Here is a 22,014-nt window from a genome sequence, read left to right on the forward strand (position 1 = left end):
CATACCTTATCTGATTCATACAAGTATTGGGTCTGTCTGCACTAGTCACAGGATCTGATCATCCTTTTAAGGTTAAAATGAATAAGTAGTTTGAGTAGAGGTAGAGGGGTAACCTGTAATTTTCTGTTTAATTAGGGTTTTTATCAGGTTGTTTGTATAAGAAACTTAATTAAATGGCATTACCTTCAGTGTAACTATTCAGAAAGAAGCATCAGGGTGCCCAAGGGCAGCTGTACTGGATCAGCCCAGAGGCTCATCTCCAATGTGTGTGGATACTCCAGGAAGAGTCAGAACAGAAAGCTCTGTAAGTAATAAGCTCCCCAGATCTCCTCCTATCACCCATTGATTAGTCTGAAGTCTTCAGAACTGCCTACAGAATTTGACCACAGCTCTCCTACTCATTTTGATAGCTATGGAAAACCTCAAGAATGGTGCAAAAATAGCTTTTCTGAAACAAAAAAAAGAGAACTAATCCTAGTCCTGCTGAAGGTGCTAGGGATTTAAGTCTGATTTCAAAGCTGAAATGATCAAACCACACTAAAACAAATACCAGATGTATTATTTGGAAAATGAAAAAGTAAACCCCCCCAAACCCAAACAAAGCTCGCAGCTCTTCATATTTTTGGAACGTAATTTTTGAATGCCCTGTCTTGGCTGTGCTCTAAATACCACCAGCTGGGACAGAAATTGCTTCTCCAAAAGGCACCAGGCTGAGACTGTCCATTTATTTCCTGCTGGCTACAGAAAATTTTTCGTATGGAAGCTCTGACAGCATTCATATCTACAAGGCCTCTGTCAGCAGTGCATTTCATCTACAAAGTTGTGTTTAATTGGGTCAGGTAATTAAATTTTGGGAAACTGGGTTAAGCAAAGGTGGGGGGGGGGTAGGAAACATAATAATCCATGCTGTTATCTCAGCAGAAGCTGAATTTAGACCTCACTAATACCCCAGAATTTTTGTTTCAACCTTCTGCCCCAAGACAGGCATGTAATATTGCAAGGAAAACTTACACCATGAGCAGAATTGCAGGTATGATCAGTCCTGGATTTGCCACATAGCTGAAGATCTTGGCAACAAAAAGTGGGAAATCAAGCTCAATAGTCTCTTGAATGACTTCATACATTCTTTTCTTTCCACTGGAAAGACAAACAGACAATTAAGGAGTGTAGGTATCTCCTGGAGAGACATAATGGCTCATAGTCTGATGATGCTAAGAAACATGTTCCACCTCTCTTTCAATGAGCATCAGCTTGCTGGTGGCCACCAAAGAGTTTAAAACACTTTTAATTTAAATTATCTGTTGGTCCATTCATTCGCTCCCTTCCCTCCCCTCCCTGCCTCCCCCCATTTATTATACAAATAATCTTTGCTAGACCAGCTTGCTCCTGGAGTCAATATGTTTATTTCCACACTTGTCTCCTTTTTGAGTCCTAACTATTTACCCCTCTGAAATAGATAAAAACCTACAGACTGCAGGAACCATATATTTCTGGTGAATATCTTGTTAAATATGGCCTTTTCATGGTAGAGATGACTTTCCATATGCAAATTCTGGCTTTCTGAAATAATGAGCCAACTTGAAGAGCTGCTAAGTAATGACAAAAATAGCAAGCTGTGATTATTGCTTAATAGGAAACTCAGTGAAAGAGTAATTTCAAACTGGACTGATAAAACAGATGAGAGTATTCTGTATGAAAGGAGAACAAATCTGCAAAGGGTTGGATTATGTAATTGACCTTCTTCTCTCCCCAGCATCTCTGGGTCTAGCAATTCAACCCTATCAGTGCTATTCCTCCTCTTTAGGCTTGATGCCTCCTGGGAGCTTGAAGGATTCCAGTCAGGAGGGTGTTGGACTCTCTGTTCTGATGATGAGAGTCAGTAAAGAAAAGTTGGATAAACAGTATCCCAACTTCATCAACTGCCAGGAGCTCAGGAGAGCTGAGCTTTCAGTCGAGCTGCCAAGGGTCTGAATCAGGCTGAGTGGCTTTTGAAGGGTTGATTGGGAATTGAAATAGCTCTTTCACATTGCAGATTAGTCATCTCCAAATGATAGTGTGCATGCAACAAGTTACTTGTCAGATCTTCTGACATTACGCGTTGACACCTGTCCTTGTTATAGAATTGAGGGTATTTTGGTCTCTTGCCTTTCCCCTGAGTCTTTTAGCTTTCTGATGTCATTCTCCGTCAGCAAGCAGATAACCTAAAACTGTGCATCTACAAGAACAATTTGTTCCAAGCTGACTCCTTGCTGAGTCAGATTCAGCAAGCACAGGAAATGGCATTATTCAATCAAATTAGACTTTATTGGCATGTTAATCCAGTTGACTGAATGCTTTGTGCAGTGCTGATTCTGTCCTAATTAAAAGAAAAAAAAAGCTCCACAACATAAAAAAAAGAAAAAGAAAAAAAATTAAAAGAAGCAGCAGCTCTACAAACTCACCCCTATCAATTTCCTGCTACTTGCCAACCAAAGTCATCATGTAAAATGCATCTCTTCTTGTGGGAACTCTTGTCTCTGTGGAGGAGACTTTGGACTCATTTTGTTCCCACAAAGTTAAAGGAAGCCTTAGGGATGCTCCTGTTTTGGTTTTGTTTTTTTTTTTTAACTGGGGGCTGGCTGCTCCTTGCTGTCCCACCCCTGCTGTCCTCTGGTGCTTTCATCAATGTGTGTTGGCAAAATAGTGGGAATCATGAGGAGAGGAGAGCAGCAGAGCAGGTTCAGTGCTCCCAGCTGACTGTTTACACCCCACAGCTGGACATGACCCTTTGCCTCACATTGCTAAGGATTTAAACATTTCACCATCTCTGCTGGAGTCCAGTCCTTCTGACTTCATGAAAATAATCCCATGTACCAGAGAACTAAACTGTCCTTTTTGGTGTTTTGGTAGTACCTGAAAGGCCCACAGTCAAAGGAGGGAGGCAGGGACATGATGGTGTAAGCCACAGGCAGGAGGCTGAGGAAGAGGATCAGCAGCAGCAGTCCCATGTAAAAATTGTTAGACTTGGATGCTTTGAAGACTCTTGCATGAGGGACATTGCTGCTCATAACAGCCCAGCACTGAAAATACATGGAGGTTAATAAGCGCAGCACATTTATACCCACGAGCCCTGGGGCGTAAAAGGATCCCATCCTGAAAATGAAAAGAGGACAGGTGCTGTTTTTTGACAGACTGGAAGGTTTGCTGTTTTCAAGAACAGAAAATCAGGTGTTCATGTGGTGGCAAGTTTGTCCACAAATGAAGTCTGAGCAGGCTGATTGGTGCTACCCCTCTGTTCCCACAGTAGAAGCCACTTGCATCCATGTTAGGGTATTTCCCCCCTCACTGAGGACCAGCAAGACCTCAGACTTCTCAGGGATTGCAAAGAAGGTTTTTCAGTTTGTGCCAAAAATTTCTTAGAGATGGCTTGGAAAATGTCAGGTGAATGTAACCAGCAGAGAGAGACCCATTTTTATAGCTAAGAACGGAAAGCCAAACAGCCAGAAAAAACAGAACCCAAAGATTTATTTAATTGGCTTGGAAGCCTTCTAATTCCACTAACAGGTTTTCTTAATAAGGGAAAAAAACCCCAAAAAAACCAAATATCTTACCAAATCATTCCCTGGTTGAAAACCAAACCCAAAACATTGCCGCTAATGTCAAACTCCGCATAGGATGGCTGCATGGGGAAAGAAAGCAAAGTGTGCTGTTGCCAGAGGTACCTGCTATTGTTTTCTGCTGGGTGTGTGATCCTTATTTAAATCTGGCAAGCAGGGATTCCTGGGAGGGCTCCTGCTGCATGCACACTGCTTGAATGACCAGCAGCAGTGTGGGGAAATCAGAACTGGAGCTGTGGGCTGCTGCTTCTCTCTTGGCTTGCTGAAAATTGGGAAGATATATGGAGGTGCTTAGAGCTGCTCTATGCTTCTCTCTCCCTGCTAATATAACACCAGCTGTGAGCATGGCACAGGACCATGTTTAAACTCCAGCTGGTGCCTGGCTATGGACTTACAGTTCCATCCTGGTAAAATATTGAATTTTCAAGTGGTGATAATTATGAGCTGGAGGGCAAATTCTGTGCTGGATATATCCATGTCCCTGGGTCCAAGCTGTTCAAGAACAGAGATAGAGGGCAAAGGGAGAGAAATATGTGGGAATATATGACCTGATGGGAATTTGGTGACATTTTACTCTGTGCTAGCTGGTAGGTTGCTCCATGTAAAGCAGTATTTTGACAATCAGATGTGGATGCTAATGGTGGCAGGTCCAGAAAAGGCCAGTCTGATCTACTGGCAGTATTTGTTGTGTTATAAATTATTATTTTGTTAATAATATTAATACTGTTAATAATAACAGTGGCCTATGATGAAGCCACTGTTTCTTCTACATATATATGTACTTTTGTGCACACAAAACTCAGATGATACTTGGCAGACGAAAGTATGTGTAAAGATTATCTTGTTATGTTTTCTTGAAAAAACCCTACTTCCTTATTTTTAACTGCAATGTAGAAAACAGAATTCTAAGAAATGATGACTGATTCTCTTACATTTTTGGAATATTCTATGTGGTATGTCTTTCATGCCATCTGCCTTTACTTAATACTGTCAGAAATTCATAAAGTTTAAGATATTTGTGTTTTGTGATAAAAACTCAAGGGAAGCCTGGTCAGAGTCTTGCTTAGCTGACTGCTCACAGCTTTGGGAAGGGATGGGTGTAAACATTGTTTTCTTTGTTCTCTTGATTCTGGTCCATTTCTACTTTAAATCTTTAGCTAGAGGTTAATATTTGCTTCTTTTTCCCATGAAAATAAAGACAGCTTTCATTGTCTGCTATTCTCTGCCTGGAGCATTCCTGTGTGAGGAGGCTGGATTAAACAGGAAACTTATTCACTGTCTGCATTAGATAAACACATATAAAATTGTGCTGGTGCCCATGGCTAGGTTGGGTTTGGTGGCTGTTTCCAAACCATCTTTGCAGGAGCAGTGGAAGTAATTCATGCTGCTTGGCTGCTGGGAGGACCTCCCTTGGCCGCCCTGGGAAATGTAACCCTCTGCCTCCCTCAGAAGAAACACAGAGTTTCACAAGCAGCAAAATGCCTGTTGTGCCTCTCCTGCTTTTCCTTGACCAAAGCCCTCCTCTTTGCTCTTCTCCAGAGCACTCCTGGAAACCCTTCCAGTATGACAGCTAGGCAGGGGGTGCACTGATCTACTTGTAATCTTGCAAAGTATTTTCATCTCTGCCTTAATCCACCTGGTTTTGTCTCCTCTCACGTGAATCAATGGGCTTCCCTCCACCTCTCCATTATTTTCTTCTGTGTTTTGTGCAGCTCTAGTACTGACTGTTTTGGTAATGTAGCCTTTATGAATACAGAGTCCAGTGCTGTTGTGTGTTACACACACACACGAGAGGAGAAGGAAATGCTCCTTTGTTCCACTAAAGCATAAACATCAGTTCCCAGCATTTATCAGAAAACAGTGCTGTGAGTAAAGCAGGTTCCTGCCTGCAGGGTGGGTAATGAACAGGAAGTTCTGGGGCTTTGCAAAGGGATACAGAAGGGCCCGAGGTTTTGGGGTTGTAACAACTGAATGAACACCAGATTATCTTTTTAAAGTCAGCTGCATGTTTTAAAGTTCTCAGGTGGGGAGGAGAACTGAATTTTTGTAGAGTTCTTACTGGGATGGAACTGATTGACCCAGAAAAGTGATGCATAGATTATGTACAACAATTATGTTATCAGGCAAGACCAGATGACCGCTGGAATCATTCAAAGAAAATTCATTTGTAGCATTTGACCAAATGGCCCTAAATTACTTTTATCTTCTCAGCTATAAGATACTTACAAATCCAGCCTCTAGGTCCCAGCACCAACAGTAATTCACAAATCTGACAAAGCAAGCTCGGATGAAATCTCCCACCAGAATGGTTATGTAGGTCACCAGGATATCGGAAACAGTGAGCCTCATGAACTCCTGCAATTTAAAAGATGGAAAAAGCTGCATTTAACTCCTGTAATTTCAGTAGCGCATTCAGGACTGTATTTTTTATTGAGCCATTTGTCTTTATATGACAGTAACTTTCAGAAAAGCATGCCATGAGCAAACTCCCTGCCTGTTTTCAAACACTGGGCAGGGCCTAAGCTTTACCCCTGTGCTTGGGAGCTACGAGCTCTGTTACAGCTGTTAAACCTAATAGCTGCTGCTGCTGGCATTATTGACTGCACTGCATGCTGTGGCAGCACAGAAAGTGGGAGCAGAATGCTAATGCTGCAGCAATGCTGGTGTAAAATATACATATGCCCACAGTCATTTTGATTGTGTCGTAGCTCTGGTATGGCTCAGCTCTGTAACTTTTTTGTGGACTCCTAAGAAAATTGTTCAGTTGTAAATGAGAGATCTGTGTAAGTGTAGAGCAAGGAGATGTGCAAGACAAGGAAGATAAAATTGCAGGCAGAAGGAAGACTCAAAGGATGGAAATAACTGGTGTCCCAAGGATTCAGAAGGAAAAACACAAGAAAGGTTTTAAAAGTCTGAGGTGGGGAGGAACAAGGATCTGCTGAATGACAGCTCAGCTGCACTGAGGATCAGCACCTTTTAAGGAATGACAGTGGCTGGTCTTTTCCCATGTGGCTGAGAACCACTCGTCGTGTGAAAACCCCTTGGGAGTGCACAGGAGTGCACAGCCACGTAGTTTGGCAAGTCCTAACGATCTGTCAGCCAGTAAATAATTGCTTTTACTTTTTAAGTTGTGCACAGTCTGGCTGTAGATCTTCTTGGTGCAAGGTAAATGTTGCAGGGTGGATGTGTGCGGTGAAACTCTGAGGACTTGAAGGTCACCCTGCATGCCTTCCAAGGGGGTTACTTTTGCCTAATTCTGCTTTCATTCCATTTTGCTTTCTTTCATTCCTCACAATGTATTATGGATTGGGACATGTCAGGAGTTCCCTTGAGGCATGTCCTCTGGTTGGGTTTTATTCCTGCACAAAAGCCTCTCTGGAATAAGTGCAGCAATAAATGGAGAAGAGAGGTTTGTTTCAAAGGCAGAGTCATGATCTGAACAATAGCATGGTGCAGGCATGGCTGCAGACTGCCTGGCCTTTTGTGCTCCTGACAGCCAATGCCTCAGAGCTGTGCATGCCCTGGTTGCTTCCAGCTGAGGATTTCACCACCATGACTTGAGAACCATGGCCAAGGATTTGTATTGTCTTGGTGATGCTGCATGGGAGTGGGAGAAAGAGCTGTTGTTTGTGAAGAAAACTTCAAGCCTGGAAATATTAAAGACATCAACGAGAAAAACAGAAAAAGAAACCATCCCAAACCAACACAGAGACTTGCTACATAATGGATTTCTTACGATGCCGACGGTTGTCTCCCAGCAGGGTCCCCTGGGCACATCTGCTGGGTCAAGGGGAGGTGGGGTGACAGTGCTGTCATTCCCTGCAGACGAGTTGTGGTGGCCAAGCAGAGTCCAGTGCGTGATGTTTTTTACCACATCCTCTTCTGCCAGCTGAAATGAAGAGACCCCCCAGCCAAAACCATCAGTAATTAGAAGTCCCACTGGATATGTTTGAAGAAATCCAAGACACTGAGTTCCTCCCTCCTCCTTACCAGTTACCACCACCCCTTGTATAAACATCTGTTTAAAACAGTGTTACAGTGCTGGCAGTAGCACAAAAACTCCTTCCCTTTTGCCAGGATCAGGGGAGCAGCAGCCAATAGTGGGTTGAGACTCCATGAATTTTGGGGAGCAAGCAACATGCTCTCTGCACATGGAGGAGTCAGACCTCCTTCAAGACCACTGTAGGAGAGGGAGCCTCCGCCCAGTCCTCCTTCTTCTCATTATTCATTATTTTTCAGGGCAGAGCAAACCTCCTCGATTCCTCTAATTCTTCTCAGCTTAAAACTGAGTAATTTTTTCTGTGGATCAGTTAGACATTTATCCTTTCCAGCAGTTATCTGCCCACAACACCGTACCAGGATAATGTTAAAGAAGGGAGGCAGGGGAAGAGGATTATAAACTGTATCCTCCGGGTCTGCAGTAATAGAAATTGCAAACTGTGTCAGATGGAGAAAAAAATATAATTACCCTAACATGCTGTGATTATAGGAAGACAATAACTATGCTCTTTTCAGGGCTGTAAAGAGAAGCCAGATATTCTGCTAGGTGAGTGTCCCTGGGGCACTGCAGCCAATGCTCAGGAGGACTGGCAACAGAGAAAACACCTGCTGCCAAGGGGATGCTTGCCCCTGCCAGCTGTGGGGACAGGGTGTGTCCACCCTTGACTCTGGGAAATGCTAATTGACTGTGGCTTTTTCACTCAGTTCTTACTTTTTCATTGACGTCATCCATCAAGGCCAACAGAAACGTGTAGAGGTTCCCCAGGAACAGCGCGAAGATCCGCCCCAGCTGCCATTTCAGCCCAATGCGGGGATGGTAATTTTCTAGTGCAGCAATGGTTTCAAACAGTGGAGGGCAAAACATGCCCAGCAAGGACATCACAATTTCCACCTGGCACATGAGGAAAACGAGATAACTGCTAATAGTAACAACAGTGACTATCTTACTTTGAGCAGAGCGGGAGCTGCCGGCAACTGGTTGGATATTTCTGAAGGATTTATAAAGGGGAGGGAGTCAAAGCAAACTCAGCTTCTGGCTTTGCTTAGTGTGCAGGCAGCACAGCGTCAGACTTCAGGGCCAGGTTGCACGACTTGCTCTTGCAGGAGCACTTTTGCTCTTATCTCAAAGGGATGAGCTCCAAAGAATTTGTTCCCTGTCAGTCTGGACTCATGAATATTTAGGTTCCTCAAGTACTGCTTGCATCAGCTCCAAGGTTCTTATTTTAGTTTCAGAGGAAGTGTAAGACTTGGCTTGTGTGCATAAAGATAATTAGTCGATGCTAATGTTTATTTTCCACGTTCAGCACCTTTGCTTTTGCAGTAGGCATTTACAGACTTGAATGAAAGCATGTCAAGAACTCAGTTTTGCAGCTCAAGAGAATATGTCCTAGTGGAATCTTTGTCCCTCTTTATCATGACAGATACTAAGTTATACTGTGGTCAGTGAGGTCATTGGCCAGTCAGGGTCAGCTCAGGCTTGACTTACAGGCTCTACATTTTGTTACAGCCCTACGGGTCCCACTGGCCTGCAGAGGACTGTGACTGTACAGGTGCAGGCACTCTCTGACTCACAGGTCTCTTCTTTGTGCTTTTCTGTCCACGAGAAGTAACGGTATCCAGGACTGTATTTATTCAGATCTCATGTTATCACCAGGAAAGGGTCAGATGGTAATTTTTTTTAAATAATCTCTTTTTTCTTTGGGAAAAGTCCATTGTAAAAATTCAAAGAATTTTGTGAGTAAGTGCTGTCTTGTTAAAGTTTTCTGAAGGAATTGTTAGAATGCATGGCTTTGAATTTCATTTGGCTTTGATATATAAATACATGATAATGTAGTAGACATTTAAATTAAACCTTTCCATAGGTTGAAATTCTTTTGTGTGTGTGAAGTGCTTAAAGATTTGAACTTCTCATTTCAAAGTCAGACCAGAAAACTTCAACAATTGAGATTTTTTTTGCAGGTTCTAAAATTTTATTCCTGTAGTTCAAGGTGTATGATTTGATTTTAAAGTTATGCCTGATTATGGACAATTCTAATATTTCTAGAGCTTTCTAGTACAACAGAGTTTTTAAGTGTTAATATGCAACTTGTTTCTTAAGATGGTGGTGTGTTGAAAGTGCTGAAGAGCCATTGACTTTTATTGTGATTTATTATAAGAGTAGTTTCCCTTCTCTGCAGGGGTTGTTAATTTGCCCTAGGAGCTTTCAGTGGGACCATGTGCTTCCCAGCTACAACAAGTGCAAAGGTACTGAAGGGGACTCCTGGGCCCTGGTAGGCAATCCCTCTGCCTTGGATGCTGTCCTCAACCCATGGCAATGATTATGCTGATATCCAAAGAAAATTATCCCGGAAAAAAACTGGAAGTAAAGTTTCCTTACCTCATTTCTTTCATACCACCCAACATTTTGCATTTTGGAAAATGTCTGGGAGCGTTTCACCACAAAATAAATGAGGTAGCCACTCCCACACAAGCAGCATATGATGAGGACATTGGCCAAAACCCGTAGGAACCTCCTCAGGTGGATATTCTCATCCTTGTTGCTTTCTTGCTCATCTACAATAGACTCCTAAAAAAAACAGGGCTGTCCAAGAAATTTGAATGGATATTTTGCAGCACCAAGCATAAGGCAACATCACAAGGTTTTTCACCCTATGAAATGCAATCCCTACACATTGGATTCTGGCTATATCCAACTTGGTAGTTGAATACACTTCACAGAGACATCCTGATCTGACTAAAAGACATCAAATGGCAAAGAGCCATATCCCAGGGGAACTGCACTCTAAATTATTACAAATTCTTTTAAAACTCAAAAACAAGGAGTTAGGGAAACTGGATCACAGAAGCTGGAGCTGCCATCGGTCAGCACCATGCTCTGCTCATATGGAGAGATGCTGAGCAGGTATCCAGATTTCCCCTTAAATCTCTGCCATTGGTAGGTGGTGGGAGCATCCCTGGGAGCAGACAGAGGAAAGTTAGGTTTACCTTGAAGCTGGTGGTGATGGATGCAAACTTGTTGTCTGCTGTCTCTGGGTTGCCAATGAGGTAGTCCCAGCTGGTGAACATTTTCCAGCTGAAAATGAAGTTTTCATCGTCCCCGTCTGCTGTGCTTTCGTTGGCATTGCGTGCCATCCTGTGTAAGGATGTGTGCAGTGACGTGGTCAGTCACTGTCCCACAGAGCCACCACGTACCCTTCAGCTTTGCAAATCTTGAGTAAGATGGAGTGGGGTGACCATTCTTGGGGTTTGGGAATGATTAACGTGTGCCATTGGGCTTTAGGTATATGGAAGCCAAATTGTGTCTTCAGGGCTTCACATGTCTTGTATTAAAAATAGTAATATAGAGAAAAACTGGCATAGGTGATTAAGGAGGTTAAAGATTGCTTCTTCCAGCTGGTGCATGAAGAAAGTCTATTTAAGGTGCTTTTGGCCCCTAGGCTACAGTATGTGATTATGGCTGCCTTTAGTTAGCTAAATTTAGTCAAAACCCCCTGGCACTGCCCAATAAACCCACTGCAGCACTTTTAGTGAGACTTCACTTGCTGCCCAGTGCTGGAGCCAAAGAGCTCGCAGCAAGTCATGCAGGGAGAGAAAAAGGATTATTCTTGTTAATCAGCATAGGAGCAGATATGGCTTCTGCTGTTTCCTCTCTATTATTTGATCCCTGAAATCCTTCTGTGAGTCCCACTGGAGTTCCTAGCACCAGTCCCTGAAGGAAGGCAAGAAAACAGATGCTACAATTTCATGGCAAATGTACAGCAAATCCCCGTGTCCCACTCCAGCCAAAGGCTCAAGAGGCTCTTTCTGCTGCACAGCAATGTGGCCTTTTTCAGCAAGCAATACAAATCCATGGGCTTATTCTTTCTTTCAAAGAAAGGAAGACCTTTTCATGGTGTGTCCTTCAGACAGAGATAGAGGGGCATTTTTTTATTTTTAACTTTACAGAGACCTTTACAGCACTGATAAGTGCTTTGGCTGCATCCTCAGTCCCTTGAGGATGCTGTGGGAGCCTCACTGGTGTCTGGGGACAGACAGTGCACATGGGGCACAGAAATTGTGGCCACTTTTAAACTCCACTGATTGGTTTAGGGACTCATCAAATACAGTCTGGTAGCATTTGGCTCTTTTCTACAACCATTGCACCATCTGTGGGACCCATGTTGGCTTTCAGGAATGTTTACTTTGCAATGAAAGGATGCAAAAGGAACCTTTGAAATTTACCACAAGTAAAATCCTCCCTCATGTACAAAATCTACTTGTTTGATGGCCCTGTGGTAATGGTGGAGGAAGGGTTAAAGAGATCTGGAGAGGAGGAGAAGGAAGAAGATGGCTGGAGTAGGAAGGGCTCAAAAGAGTGTGCATGAGCACCTGGATGAGGCAGGGAAGTGCCCAGATCCCCCCAGCCCACCAGAGCTAGGGTGGTGGAGGGGGAGGCTGAGTCCATGAAAAAATCAGGCACACAGCCCCCTTTCCCCATGTTCCTCCAGCCATCCAGCCAAGGCTAGGACCAAGCTGATAGTCATGCCCATGGAGGGGAACCCAGCTGTGAGACACATCTGGGTGGATTTTGCAGCAAGGGCAGTGTCAGCTGCACTTACGATCTGATAACAACCATCAGGCTGTAGCCGAATACGCTGATCCCAACCATGAAATACGCCATTGGCAGCCTGTATTTCAACCAGCCGATTGTCCTCTGGTTGTTGTAGTAGCCATAAAAGAGTGCTGAGTACTTGATGTAGCCCTGGAAGTAAAGCAAAAGCACTCCTGTGTAAGTTGTGCAGCTTTTCTTCTGCAGGAAAGCAGAAGAGAAGTCTCGTGAAAACTGAAGATTTAAAATAAGGAAAATCAACTTGTAAAAATTATTAGGGTGTCATTCTTCTCTGTTTGCTACCCTGGCACCTTTGAAAGCTATCTTCTTAAGAGTTTATCTTCCTAAGAGAGGGAATATGAGGGAGAGCATGTCAGAATATAGTGGCTCGAAACTAAAATGTAGTTTTGATCCATCACTCTTTCATTCCTCCCAGAAAAACATCCTCACTGCTCTTTGTAGCTGTAGCCCACCTGCTTCTCTAAGCCAATAATCAAACACTCAGATCTTGTACAAATGCTGTAGCAAAGGACTTTCCCATCATGATATGAAACTTTTCCATTCAGGTAGGAGGCAGCTGTTGCTCAGTACCTTGCAGATTTATTTCCTTTTACTGGCTGCCACCTGCAGAGCAAATATAGCTAAAGAGTAAAATCAAAGCATTCCTTTCCTGTGGAAAACAGAACTCAGACACAATATCAACCATGTTGTCTCAAGTAAGTCTATTTTTTGCTGTACAATCTGTTAGGCATTCAACAAGCATGTACATCACCTAATCTACATTAGCAATCTCTCCCTGTTTTTCTGTCATATCTCATCCAAGTTGATGTGTATCATTGCACATTGTACTTCTCTGGTTTTTTGCCCCTTGTCTTTCAGATCCTAAGTTAACTGTATTTAATCAGTCTGGCCATGATAGCTGAGCAAGCTCCCCTCTGATCAAGCCTTTGGAAAGAGATAACTTGAAACTTGTATCAGAGCCTGTGTAATGGATTTTGTTTAGAGACATGGATTGGTTTACATGGGAAGGAGCCTCTGGAGGCTGCCTAGTCAAGCCCCCTGCCAAAGCAGAGCCAAAAAGCAAGTGCAAAAGCAAGTGTTGTGGCTTGGGTCTGTGTCCAGCTGAGCTTTGAAAATCTCCAAGGACGGGGATCCCATGACCTTTCTGGGCCTTTCTTCCAGACCACCTTCACTTACTCAATTATACTAAGCTCCCCTGAAACTCTAGGTTGTTAATTCCTAACCTAATAAAAAACCTTGGTACCCCCAGGTGCCCTGGTAGCTGCATTTTTGCCCTGCACAAAGTGCAGTGCCGCAGGTACAGGACCACTCTGTGTGTTTCTGTCAGTGCTGCTGAGCTACTGGGGAAAACACAGTGAGACTGTGGCTGGCACACCCCAGCCCAGCTGCTTGGGGCTTGCAGCCTGTTACAAACAATGTCTGCTGGGGAGGTGCAGTGGAAAAAAGCATCGTAAAATATAATGTCCCTGGAAGGTACTACTGAAGTTTGTTACCCAGGTTGTAATTCCAAACCTTTGTCTTTGTGATTCATCAGATGCCAGGGACTGAAAAATGAGTTTCTCTGCTCACATCATCCAGTAAGTTCTTTTAACTCCGTTTGTCAGACATGGTGTTTGGTGTCCAAGTGAGATTTATTCCTTTCTACCCCTCTGGAAATCTGTGATGTGACCTCCTTCCTGCCAAAGCATACATTTCCCTAGCTCCTCTCCCTTGAAAGGTATTTTTCAGGATAATGGTATTGACTCTTCATTTATGCCTACTCTGATATATATTTCCCTCCCTGCACCTCTCCTGTGGAGCATCCTGGAATAAGCTTCTATTCATTTTCAGAGGGCAAACCTCTGTGAAGGGCTTCATTTGACATCTCCTGGCTGCAGAGGGTATTGGTGTACAGTGTTACCCCGTAGCTGGAGATGCTTCTCCAACTTGAATGATTCCTCCCTGCTGTCAGACAGCAAGGGAATGGCTACTGGATGGGGACCTGTATGGCAGAGGGCTTCAGAGGATCGACACCTCAGTGACAGCAGGGGAATGTAGATGTGTGCACCAAGCCAGAGGCAGGCCACTGGCAGGTCATGGGAGCAAACCTTTCCTGCAAATGTGCAGCCTCATCCAGAGGCAAGTTTCCTTACTGCAATGTCTTTTACTCATGGTCCGCCAGAGAAAATCAGCAGCCGCATTTCATCAACAATCCTTCAGATTTTTTGTTTGTTTGTCTGTTTGTTTTCACATTTGATTTTGCTCTTTTTTTCTTCTGGCTTAATGAGTTTAAATGCTGCCTCTTGTATTTTTACAGTGTGCTTCTCAAATGAGTTTTTCGTTCGGTGCACTGCCATTAAAAATGTCCCTATTTCACCCCTGAATTTTGGATTTTGTCAAGCGGGGGAAAGTGCTGGGAGGGGAAGAGTTAAAAGTATCCTCAGCAGAAAATGGGGGGTAAATGAAGGCCTGGCCCTGGCAGGTTCCTGGACCAGTATTTGAAGACTTATTAATACATTAATTTAAATAACCTGGTTTACAATAAAGTAGCTTTTTGTTTGGTTTGTTGTTTTTTATTTGGTTGGTCAGGTTTCTTTTCTTTTAGCTTTTTCTTTCTTTTAGTTGGGGTTTTTTTTTGGGGGTTTTTTAGCTAAGGAAATTGCAATGGGGTTTATTACAGAAGGACTAGGTCACGTGATTTTAGCATGTGGGCAGGTGCTGACAAGCATTAAAAAAAAATATTTCCAGAAGTAACAACTTTGAAAGTCAGATCCCAAGGTATCGGTTACATCAGAAACTCTTCACCCCCTACACATACCTTTTCTCGGGCTGTCACCTAAAAACACTTCATCCCTTTGGTTTAAATCTTCAAAGTAACTGGGGTGGGAGGTGAGTTGGTGATGTAGCCAAGCACTCAGAGATGTCTGGGAACTCAGGATTTCCTTTTGGGTGCAACCTTTGTTTCATAAACTTTGGTTCCTGTGCCAGGCTCATACAAATATTTCAGGAGAACAGGGAGGGCAGGGACATGGGGAACTTTCCCCTTCCCAATTACTGTCAGTGCTCTGGCAAGGTGCTCCTTGGCTGTGAAGGGGGTCTGCAGCCTGAAGTCACTTTCTGCCTGGTTTGGAGCAGCTCCAGCCTTTCACCTGGATGCTGGCTGCCTTTCCAGCTGGAAGCAAAATGGCTGTTGTGTCTACACACACGTGTGACATATGCTAGGCAGCACATTTGTATATGGAAGTGGTTCAAATCCATATGCAGGTGTCTGCATGTGTACATGCTGGTTTGGCCATAAATCTCAGCATACACAAAGGTTTTGTTGAAACAAAAGACTTTCTAGACTTCTTCTGGAGGCAATAGGTGCTTGGAACAAATTAATCTTTGTAGCACCACTAACTTATGAAGGGTTTTAGGCGGTATTCAACTGATCTTTTATGATTAACACTCAAAATGGTTACCTCAAAATCCCAAAGAACTGAAAAATCCATAGCTGTTGCTTGTTCAGCCCGGGGTACAGTTTTCCTTGGCATACTCCCATAAGGCATTCCCATCAGGACCTGGAGAACATTAATAACAGTGATGCATCTATAGTATAAAATACTGAAGATTTTTAAGGTTTTTTTCTTAAGGAGCCTCTTTTGGTTTGTTTTTGGTTAGTCTTCCTTTTTTGTTGGTTTTTATATATATTTTATTTCTTAATGCTAAATCCATTTTTAAAAACTGATGTTTAGTATTAATTTCATTTATTATTACTTAATATTAATTATAGTTATCAATATTTAGTAATAAAATTATTATTTATATTTAATATTAATTTCTCCCAAATAACCAGACAACTTCCCTTTTCCTGGCCACATCCATTGCACAGGAAATCTTTTGTGGAGGAACTGTGTCCTTCAATGAACAGCTCAATTTGAAATGTCCTTAGTTTAGCAAGGAGTTCTTTGCTTGAACTTCATGGGTCTAATGCAGTAAAGGGATTAGCTTCATCTCTTTATACAGAGCTCCTCCTCTGAGAGAAGTCAAGAGCACTGGGTCAAGCTTGCAATATAGTTTGTATTTTTCAGTCTTGAATTGAAAGATGTTCTCAAGGTGATGTAAAAGGCAATTAGGTTTGGGGGAAAAATATATGACTAAAAGATGCAAAGACCAGTTTTCATGGCACCATGCAAAGCAGGTCTTGCAGCTGGAGCAGCAGTTGAAGCCCAGACAGAGAATGCCAAGGGCTATGGAGAGTTAGTATATTTACAAGCAGACTCTGACTTGTGCCTGTACCAAAATATCTCATTTGCATTCATTGCCTAGAAAGGCTCTAGCATATAATCTATCACTTAGTTTTTAGGGCTATCTAATTACATTCAAAATAATTTATGATTAAATGTTTATTGCCCAGCTACTCTGCGTATCGTAACAGCTCAGTGGGCAATGAGTAACAGTGTGCACACTTCAGAGATGAAAGCTCCTGCCATATGCATCATTCCTAACCAAACACATTTGTATTGTTCAGTGCTAATGGTTATGTCTCCTCGTCCTGGGAGGAAACTGAGCTTTCCCTTTCCATAGTGTGAGCAAGCACATTAAGGAGAACAAAAGCATGGTCCTCAGGAGAGATTCTGCACTGCATTTTTGCTCCATAAAATTCTGCATTGAACAGAACAGATGCCACTGTCTGTGGATTGCACAGCCTTTAAATACTGCACTGAGTAATTTAGCCAGAGCTGTAATGGCTACATTAAAAAATTCTTCAATAAACGATCATATAAAGCTGGCTATGAGATCCTTTTCGTTCTCCAAGAAGAGTGAGAAATAGAAAAACTAAAAATAAAACTATAGCTTGTGAATCATATGAATTGGAAGGACAAAAAAGGGTTCTTTCCCAAGCGAATGTTAGTTGGCAAAGTGCTGGGAAATTGTCTGTTCCCTGCAGGGCTGTGCCATGACTGCTGCCCCACAGTCATGTCCCTCAGAGGGCCCAAAAGTGAGGGTATTTAATTATTTTCAGAGCACAATCTCTTTCTTGTGGCTCTTGCAGACCGGATCTTGTTCCTAGCTCTGGAGTGCCATGTTCTTCACTTAAGTCAAAATGTAAAACTAGCCTTGAATTAGATTGTTGAGCTCCTATTTCAGCTGCTGGATGGGCAGGATCTCTGATAACATTTTAGGTCTCCTGATATCAATACGACTTCTGCTCCTGTGTCAGTAAGTCTTTGTATATAATTGTCCTCAGGCATTCCATTTTTCTAAAGTAATGCCTGTTACAAGACATTTGCTTGTCCTGTCAATGTCATGTTTCTGTCAAGCAATGGGAAAGTTATTGCTGAAAGGAGAACTAAGCACTTACCTCTGGAATTATAACCAGTCCAAATATTAAACCAAAAAGGACAAGATTTACTCCGTACATCCACCGCAGAAATATGAAGTAGGAAGCAACTGAGGAGCCAAAGTGACCTTAAAGCAGAAGACATTTAATGGTTAGGAGTTTAGGAGGGTTAAACTGTGCTCAGCATCCCTTTACCCTCAGGTCTCCCCAACACATTTTGCATAAGCCTCCCACAACTGGAGCTGCCAGAGGTGTGTGCTCCTTGTTTGGCACTGATGCCCAGGGCAAATGGAGACTGTGAACCAGCAAGCTGGAACATTAGTGGATGAAGACAAAGCTATCTTACAAATTGTCTCGCTGCCACCACACAGCAACTTCAACTTACTCTCCACTTCCTTTATCTTCATCTCCCAGGGTATGCACTGTGTCTTAAAATTTTCAAAGTCTCTCTTAAATTTCACCCATTTCTGAAAGAAGACAACATTGCAGTGAGGAGAGAGGTGGGAAGAGCAGTCTGCTTTGTCTGCAGGGCTTTCTAATACCAGAGTTTGGTAGCATGGCTAGGCGTGGGTATGAAGTCCAAAGCAGGAACTCTGGTCTGGATCTTACCTTTTGGACTATTTCAGAAACTCCCTTCAATCCAAAATCCCCCCACTCCCAAGTGTTCACATTTGTGATCTGAGTTTTAACCTTTCCAGGCTTTTGGAAAGCTGCACTTGTGCTATGCATTGATCAGATTATATAGGGGTGGAAAATTCAGACCTGGCTCTGGATTGAAAGAATTGGTTCAGAACAAACTCTACTTAAACCAAAAATTAGTTTGATAAAACACTGAGCTTGAATCTTTCCTCACCAGGCCAGCAGCTAAATTCCCATTGATTTCATCATCTCAAGCCTGGCTCTGTTCTGCACTTCTCAATGTAATCTCCATGACAACATGCAACTTGGCTACCAACTTCAGTCTTGAAACACAGCCATCATTCTCCCTGTTATCTCCTCATCACTGGAGAAGATAAAATTTTGCAGGACTAGGGGTAGTACAAGAGTTTAGCATGGTCTCTTTCCCCTTTCGGGATAACTTTTCTCACAGATCAAGGTTTTGGAGATTGCAACCAGAAAGCCATGGTTTTCCCTGATCCTGCAAACCCTCCCTTGCTTCAGGAAAGGTCACAATGAGGTTCAGGTTCTTTCTGCAATACTGCAGAAGTATTCTTTTGAATGCAGGCAGAAAGTTTTATTCTGACTTCCTTGTGCCTCTTCTGCCAAATAGAGGTCAATAAACCTAAAAATGTGCTGAATACATAACTGAGTATCCAAACCTTTCCCTGATATCTCCGAAGCACTTACCTTCGCCATCATCATCTTGTATGCATAAAACTTTTTGCCCTTTCCTTTTCCCAGAGCTCCTTCAAACTTCTCTACAAAATCCTGTGCCTCCCTAATTGGAAAATAAACAAGCAGGTTATTAAAACAGCAAAGGGGTCTTTAGCTTTTCATCTCTGCCTGCACCAGTGGGATAAGCAGCTGTGCTGGTACAAAGGTGGGGCTTGGTGTCTCTCCACACCTGCTCTCTGCTGATGCTGTTGCTGTGCCACATAGAGCTCAGAAAACCACCCAGGACTAGCTAGCATCTCCCCAAAGCACTTATGTTCATGTAGAGATGTGCCCCAAATCTTGCTCCACACTTCTCCCTGAGAGCAAACCAAAAGCCTGCCCATTTTTCTCCCTGCAGAGCTCTCCCAGCCTGAAAACCTGTTATAATTTCTCTCTTCTGATGCATTGGTCAAGGAGAAAATAACATTGCCTAGTGAAATAAACTCCAAGAGGATGCAGAATTTCCCTCCATGAACACCTCCCAGGATAAATATCACAGATGTGCAAACAGCTCAAGGGAATAATCTTAGTGCCAGAGAAATGAATGTACACTAGTCAGGAGTAAAATCAAACTGCAAAATGAAATCAGTTTTAGAGTAGGATTTCTAAGGGAAATACACAGAAAATAGTTTAGGTAGATGCTGTTATGCTGAGTACGCTGAGCTTATGAGTAAAATTTTATTGTATATTGGTGTTGCCAATGAGAAGAGATTAAATTTCAGGAGCTGGGAGGTTCTTTGCCATCCTACGCCTGTGGGAAAGATGGACTTCCACTTGGTTCAGGCTAGTTCAGCCTGTAACCTTGGGAAAATCACCTGTGACTTCATTTGCAAACCTAAAGTGAGATTTCTAACTCTTGAATGTATTGTTTTGCTCTTTATGTTTTACACCTCTCATCTGTGCAATGGGGCTAATATTTTCTTGTCTCAGGGTTGAGTTTATGCAACTAAAAATAAATAACGAATGTACAGCATGTTGAGAGCCTTTCTGGAGACCCATGCACAAGCAATACAACATTTTTTTTAAGGTTCATTAGTAGGTAGTGATGATTGCTATAGTTCAGAAATAAGATGAAGGTATGGAGTCCCATCTCAGGGCTGTGCAGTAACAGGGCACTGTGCTGCTCTGATTTCTGTCTGACAAAAGACATGAATAAGCAAACCAGGGCACAGAGTTTGCTTTAACAAGTAGCCCGACTGTAGTGAGTCATTTGGTTTTAAATACGAGGGTAGAATGACCTGGCCATGGGTATCAGTTGAACAGATTTGCACTTTGCCTGTTCTTTGGTTACAGAGGCTGAAAATCAGATTCCACATTTTAACTCTGATCATTTGAACCCAGACAGGCTGGCCAGGTTCTGCCAGTCACTTTTTTTGATACTGCAGTATTACAGCAGCAGCAAACACGTAATTTCAAGGCAAGGCAAAGTGCATCTGACAACAGTCAACAAAGAGCCCAGGAGTGGGGCTTCCCATTTTGATGGGTACCTGAGCACCGAGAGCTTCTTCACCATCCTCCAGGGCTTGTTCCTCATGGTGGAAATCAGTTTTTTCTTTTGCTCCACCTGCTCCATCAGCATGGCGAGCTCTTCCTCTGACAGTGACTCCTCATCAGATGAGTGGGAGGAAGCAGAAGAAGTACTGGAAGGACAAAAAATAAAGGACACAGAACAGAAAAACTCACAGGGGTTAGAGGGAAGGCCTTGCCTGGGGTAGGCACAGTGATGCTGGCCCTGGGGATCCCACTCTGATGTGGGCACAGCACCTCGCCATCCCCTGGCTCAGTGGGATGCCAGTGCCACTCAGAGCAGGGTTGTTTCCAGACAGGATAATGAGGAGGTGACTGTGCTCCACCACAATTTACCCAAAGTCATGCTTTGGACCACACTTCAGCGATAGAAGCATTGCCTACAGCTACCAGGGCTACAGCTCGGTCTACAGGTCATGGTTTTCATGCCTTCAGAACAAAATGGAAGATATGGGAGAAGACAAAGTTTGGGACAAGCAAGATTTGGAAGAGGAAGAGACTTGAAAACATGAGGGATTCATTGTAACTGAAATGTTTCCACAGACCAACCTAAAAAATGTGACCAGATCTGAATTTCTCAAGCTGCCTTCTTTAGGGGTGCTTTTCTAGCCCTGCTGTAGGTGCTAGGACTCCACTACGTGCATAGATCTGATCCTGGCTGAGAAAGTATAATGACTTAGAAACAGTTTGACCATGTGGCATTTTACACTGTTTTCCACTCTTCTGTCTCATTTAGGAGAGCAGTAACTTACTTGCAGTCGATTGGTTTTGCCATTCTGATCTATATGCCACTGGCATGTCAATATCACTGCCAGTCTGAACAAGGCATAGTCAGGGATTCTTTAATTACCTGGTTTTCCTGTCTTTCTTCTGTTTGTTCTCCCCCTCCTTCCCTTTCTTGGTTGTTTTCTTTTCTTTGTTTTCTGATTCCTTTTGATCTTTGGTAGGAGACATTTTGCCTCTATCTTTCTCCTGGCTTCCTTCCTCTCCTGCCTTTCTTCCATCTCTGTTTTTCCTTTGGTAATTTTTTCTCCTAGAAGCTCTGTTTTGTTGGCTGCCATTGTCTTCCTCTTTGCTCTCATCTCCTTCTTTGTCTTCTTTTTCTGCTTTGTCTTTCTCTTGCTTTTTGCTTTGAAGTCTGCTTGCTCTGCCAGTTTCCCTGATGGGCTGTTTGTTAATAGTCTTGTCCTTTGCTTCATCTTCTGCTAGTGATAAAAAACAATTACATTGGGTAATTTGTGCTGGCAAAATAAAGATTCATCAGAAAAGCATGGGCAGCCAGGACACCTGATGCAAACCCTGGCAAATTCAAAGAGCAGGTGCCTGTTGATCTCGATGGCCTTTGTGTTATGCCCTGTCCAAAAACCATGTGTAACTCTTTGGTTGTGTGACTCCTATTTAAGACAGAGCAATTTAGCACATCAGTGACTTATATGTGACCTCAACAAAATTGGAAATTAGTTACAAATGTAAAAGCCCATCCATCAAATAGCACAGGCAGTTATCTCTCCGACCTGCAAACACACCAGAACAAAGGAAACAGAGATTGCAGTCTGTTACACAATGTGTAGTTTGCTTGTTGATGAGATGCCCTTGAAAGATGTTTA

The 22,014-nt window shown here is 43.0% G+C and overlaps 1 protein-coding gene across 1 annotated transcript in view; it reads right to left on the reverse strand.

Moving 5' to 3' along the window:
• TMC2 (transmembrane channel like 2) overlaps positions 1–21,754 on the reverse strand; it is a 30,118-nt gene extending 8,364 nt beyond the window's left edge. Inside the window, exons 1-15 of the mRNA XM_085051320.1 lie at positions 21,258–21,754; positions 20,368–20,520; positions 18,854–18,944; positions 17,892–17,973; positions 17,528–17,634; positions 15,645–15,743; positions 12,194–12,336; positions 10,581–10,728; positions 9,973–10,161; positions 8,308–8,487; positions 7,333–7,485; positions 5,823–5,951; positions 3,591–3,658; positions 2,893–3,132; positions 1,012–1,137 (exon numbers count right to left, since the gene is read on the reverse strand). Coding sequence (XP_084907446.1) covers positions 1,012–1,137; positions 2,893–3,132; positions 3,591–3,658; positions 5,823–5,951; positions 7,333–7,485; positions 8,308–8,487; positions 9,973–10,161; positions 10,581–10,728; positions 12,194–12,336; positions 15,645–15,743; positions 17,528–17,634; positions 17,892–17,973; positions 18,854–18,944; positions 20,368–20,520; positions 21,258–21,361 — 2,012 coding nt within the window. The 5' untranslated portion in view covers positions 21,362–21,754. The remainder of the gene's footprint in view (positions 1–1,011; positions 1,138–2,892; positions 3,133–3,590; positions 3,659–5,822; positions 5,952–7,332; positions 7,486–8,307; positions 8,488–9,972; positions 10,162–10,580; positions 10,729–12,193; positions 12,337–15,644; positions 15,744–17,527; positions 17,635–17,891; positions 17,974–18,853; positions 18,945–20,367; positions 20,521–21,257) is intronic.
• Between the last annotated feature and the right edge of the window lie 260 nt (positions 21,755–22,014).

Source organism: Lichenostomus cassidix, chromosome 2 (genome assembly GCF_008360975.1).
Source record: "Lichenostomus cassidix isolate B80296 chromosome 2, HeHo_3.0, whole genome shotgun sequence".
Lineage (NCBI taxonomy): Eukaryota > Metazoa > Chordata > Aves > Passeriformes > Meliphagidae > Lichenostomus > Lichenostomus cassidix.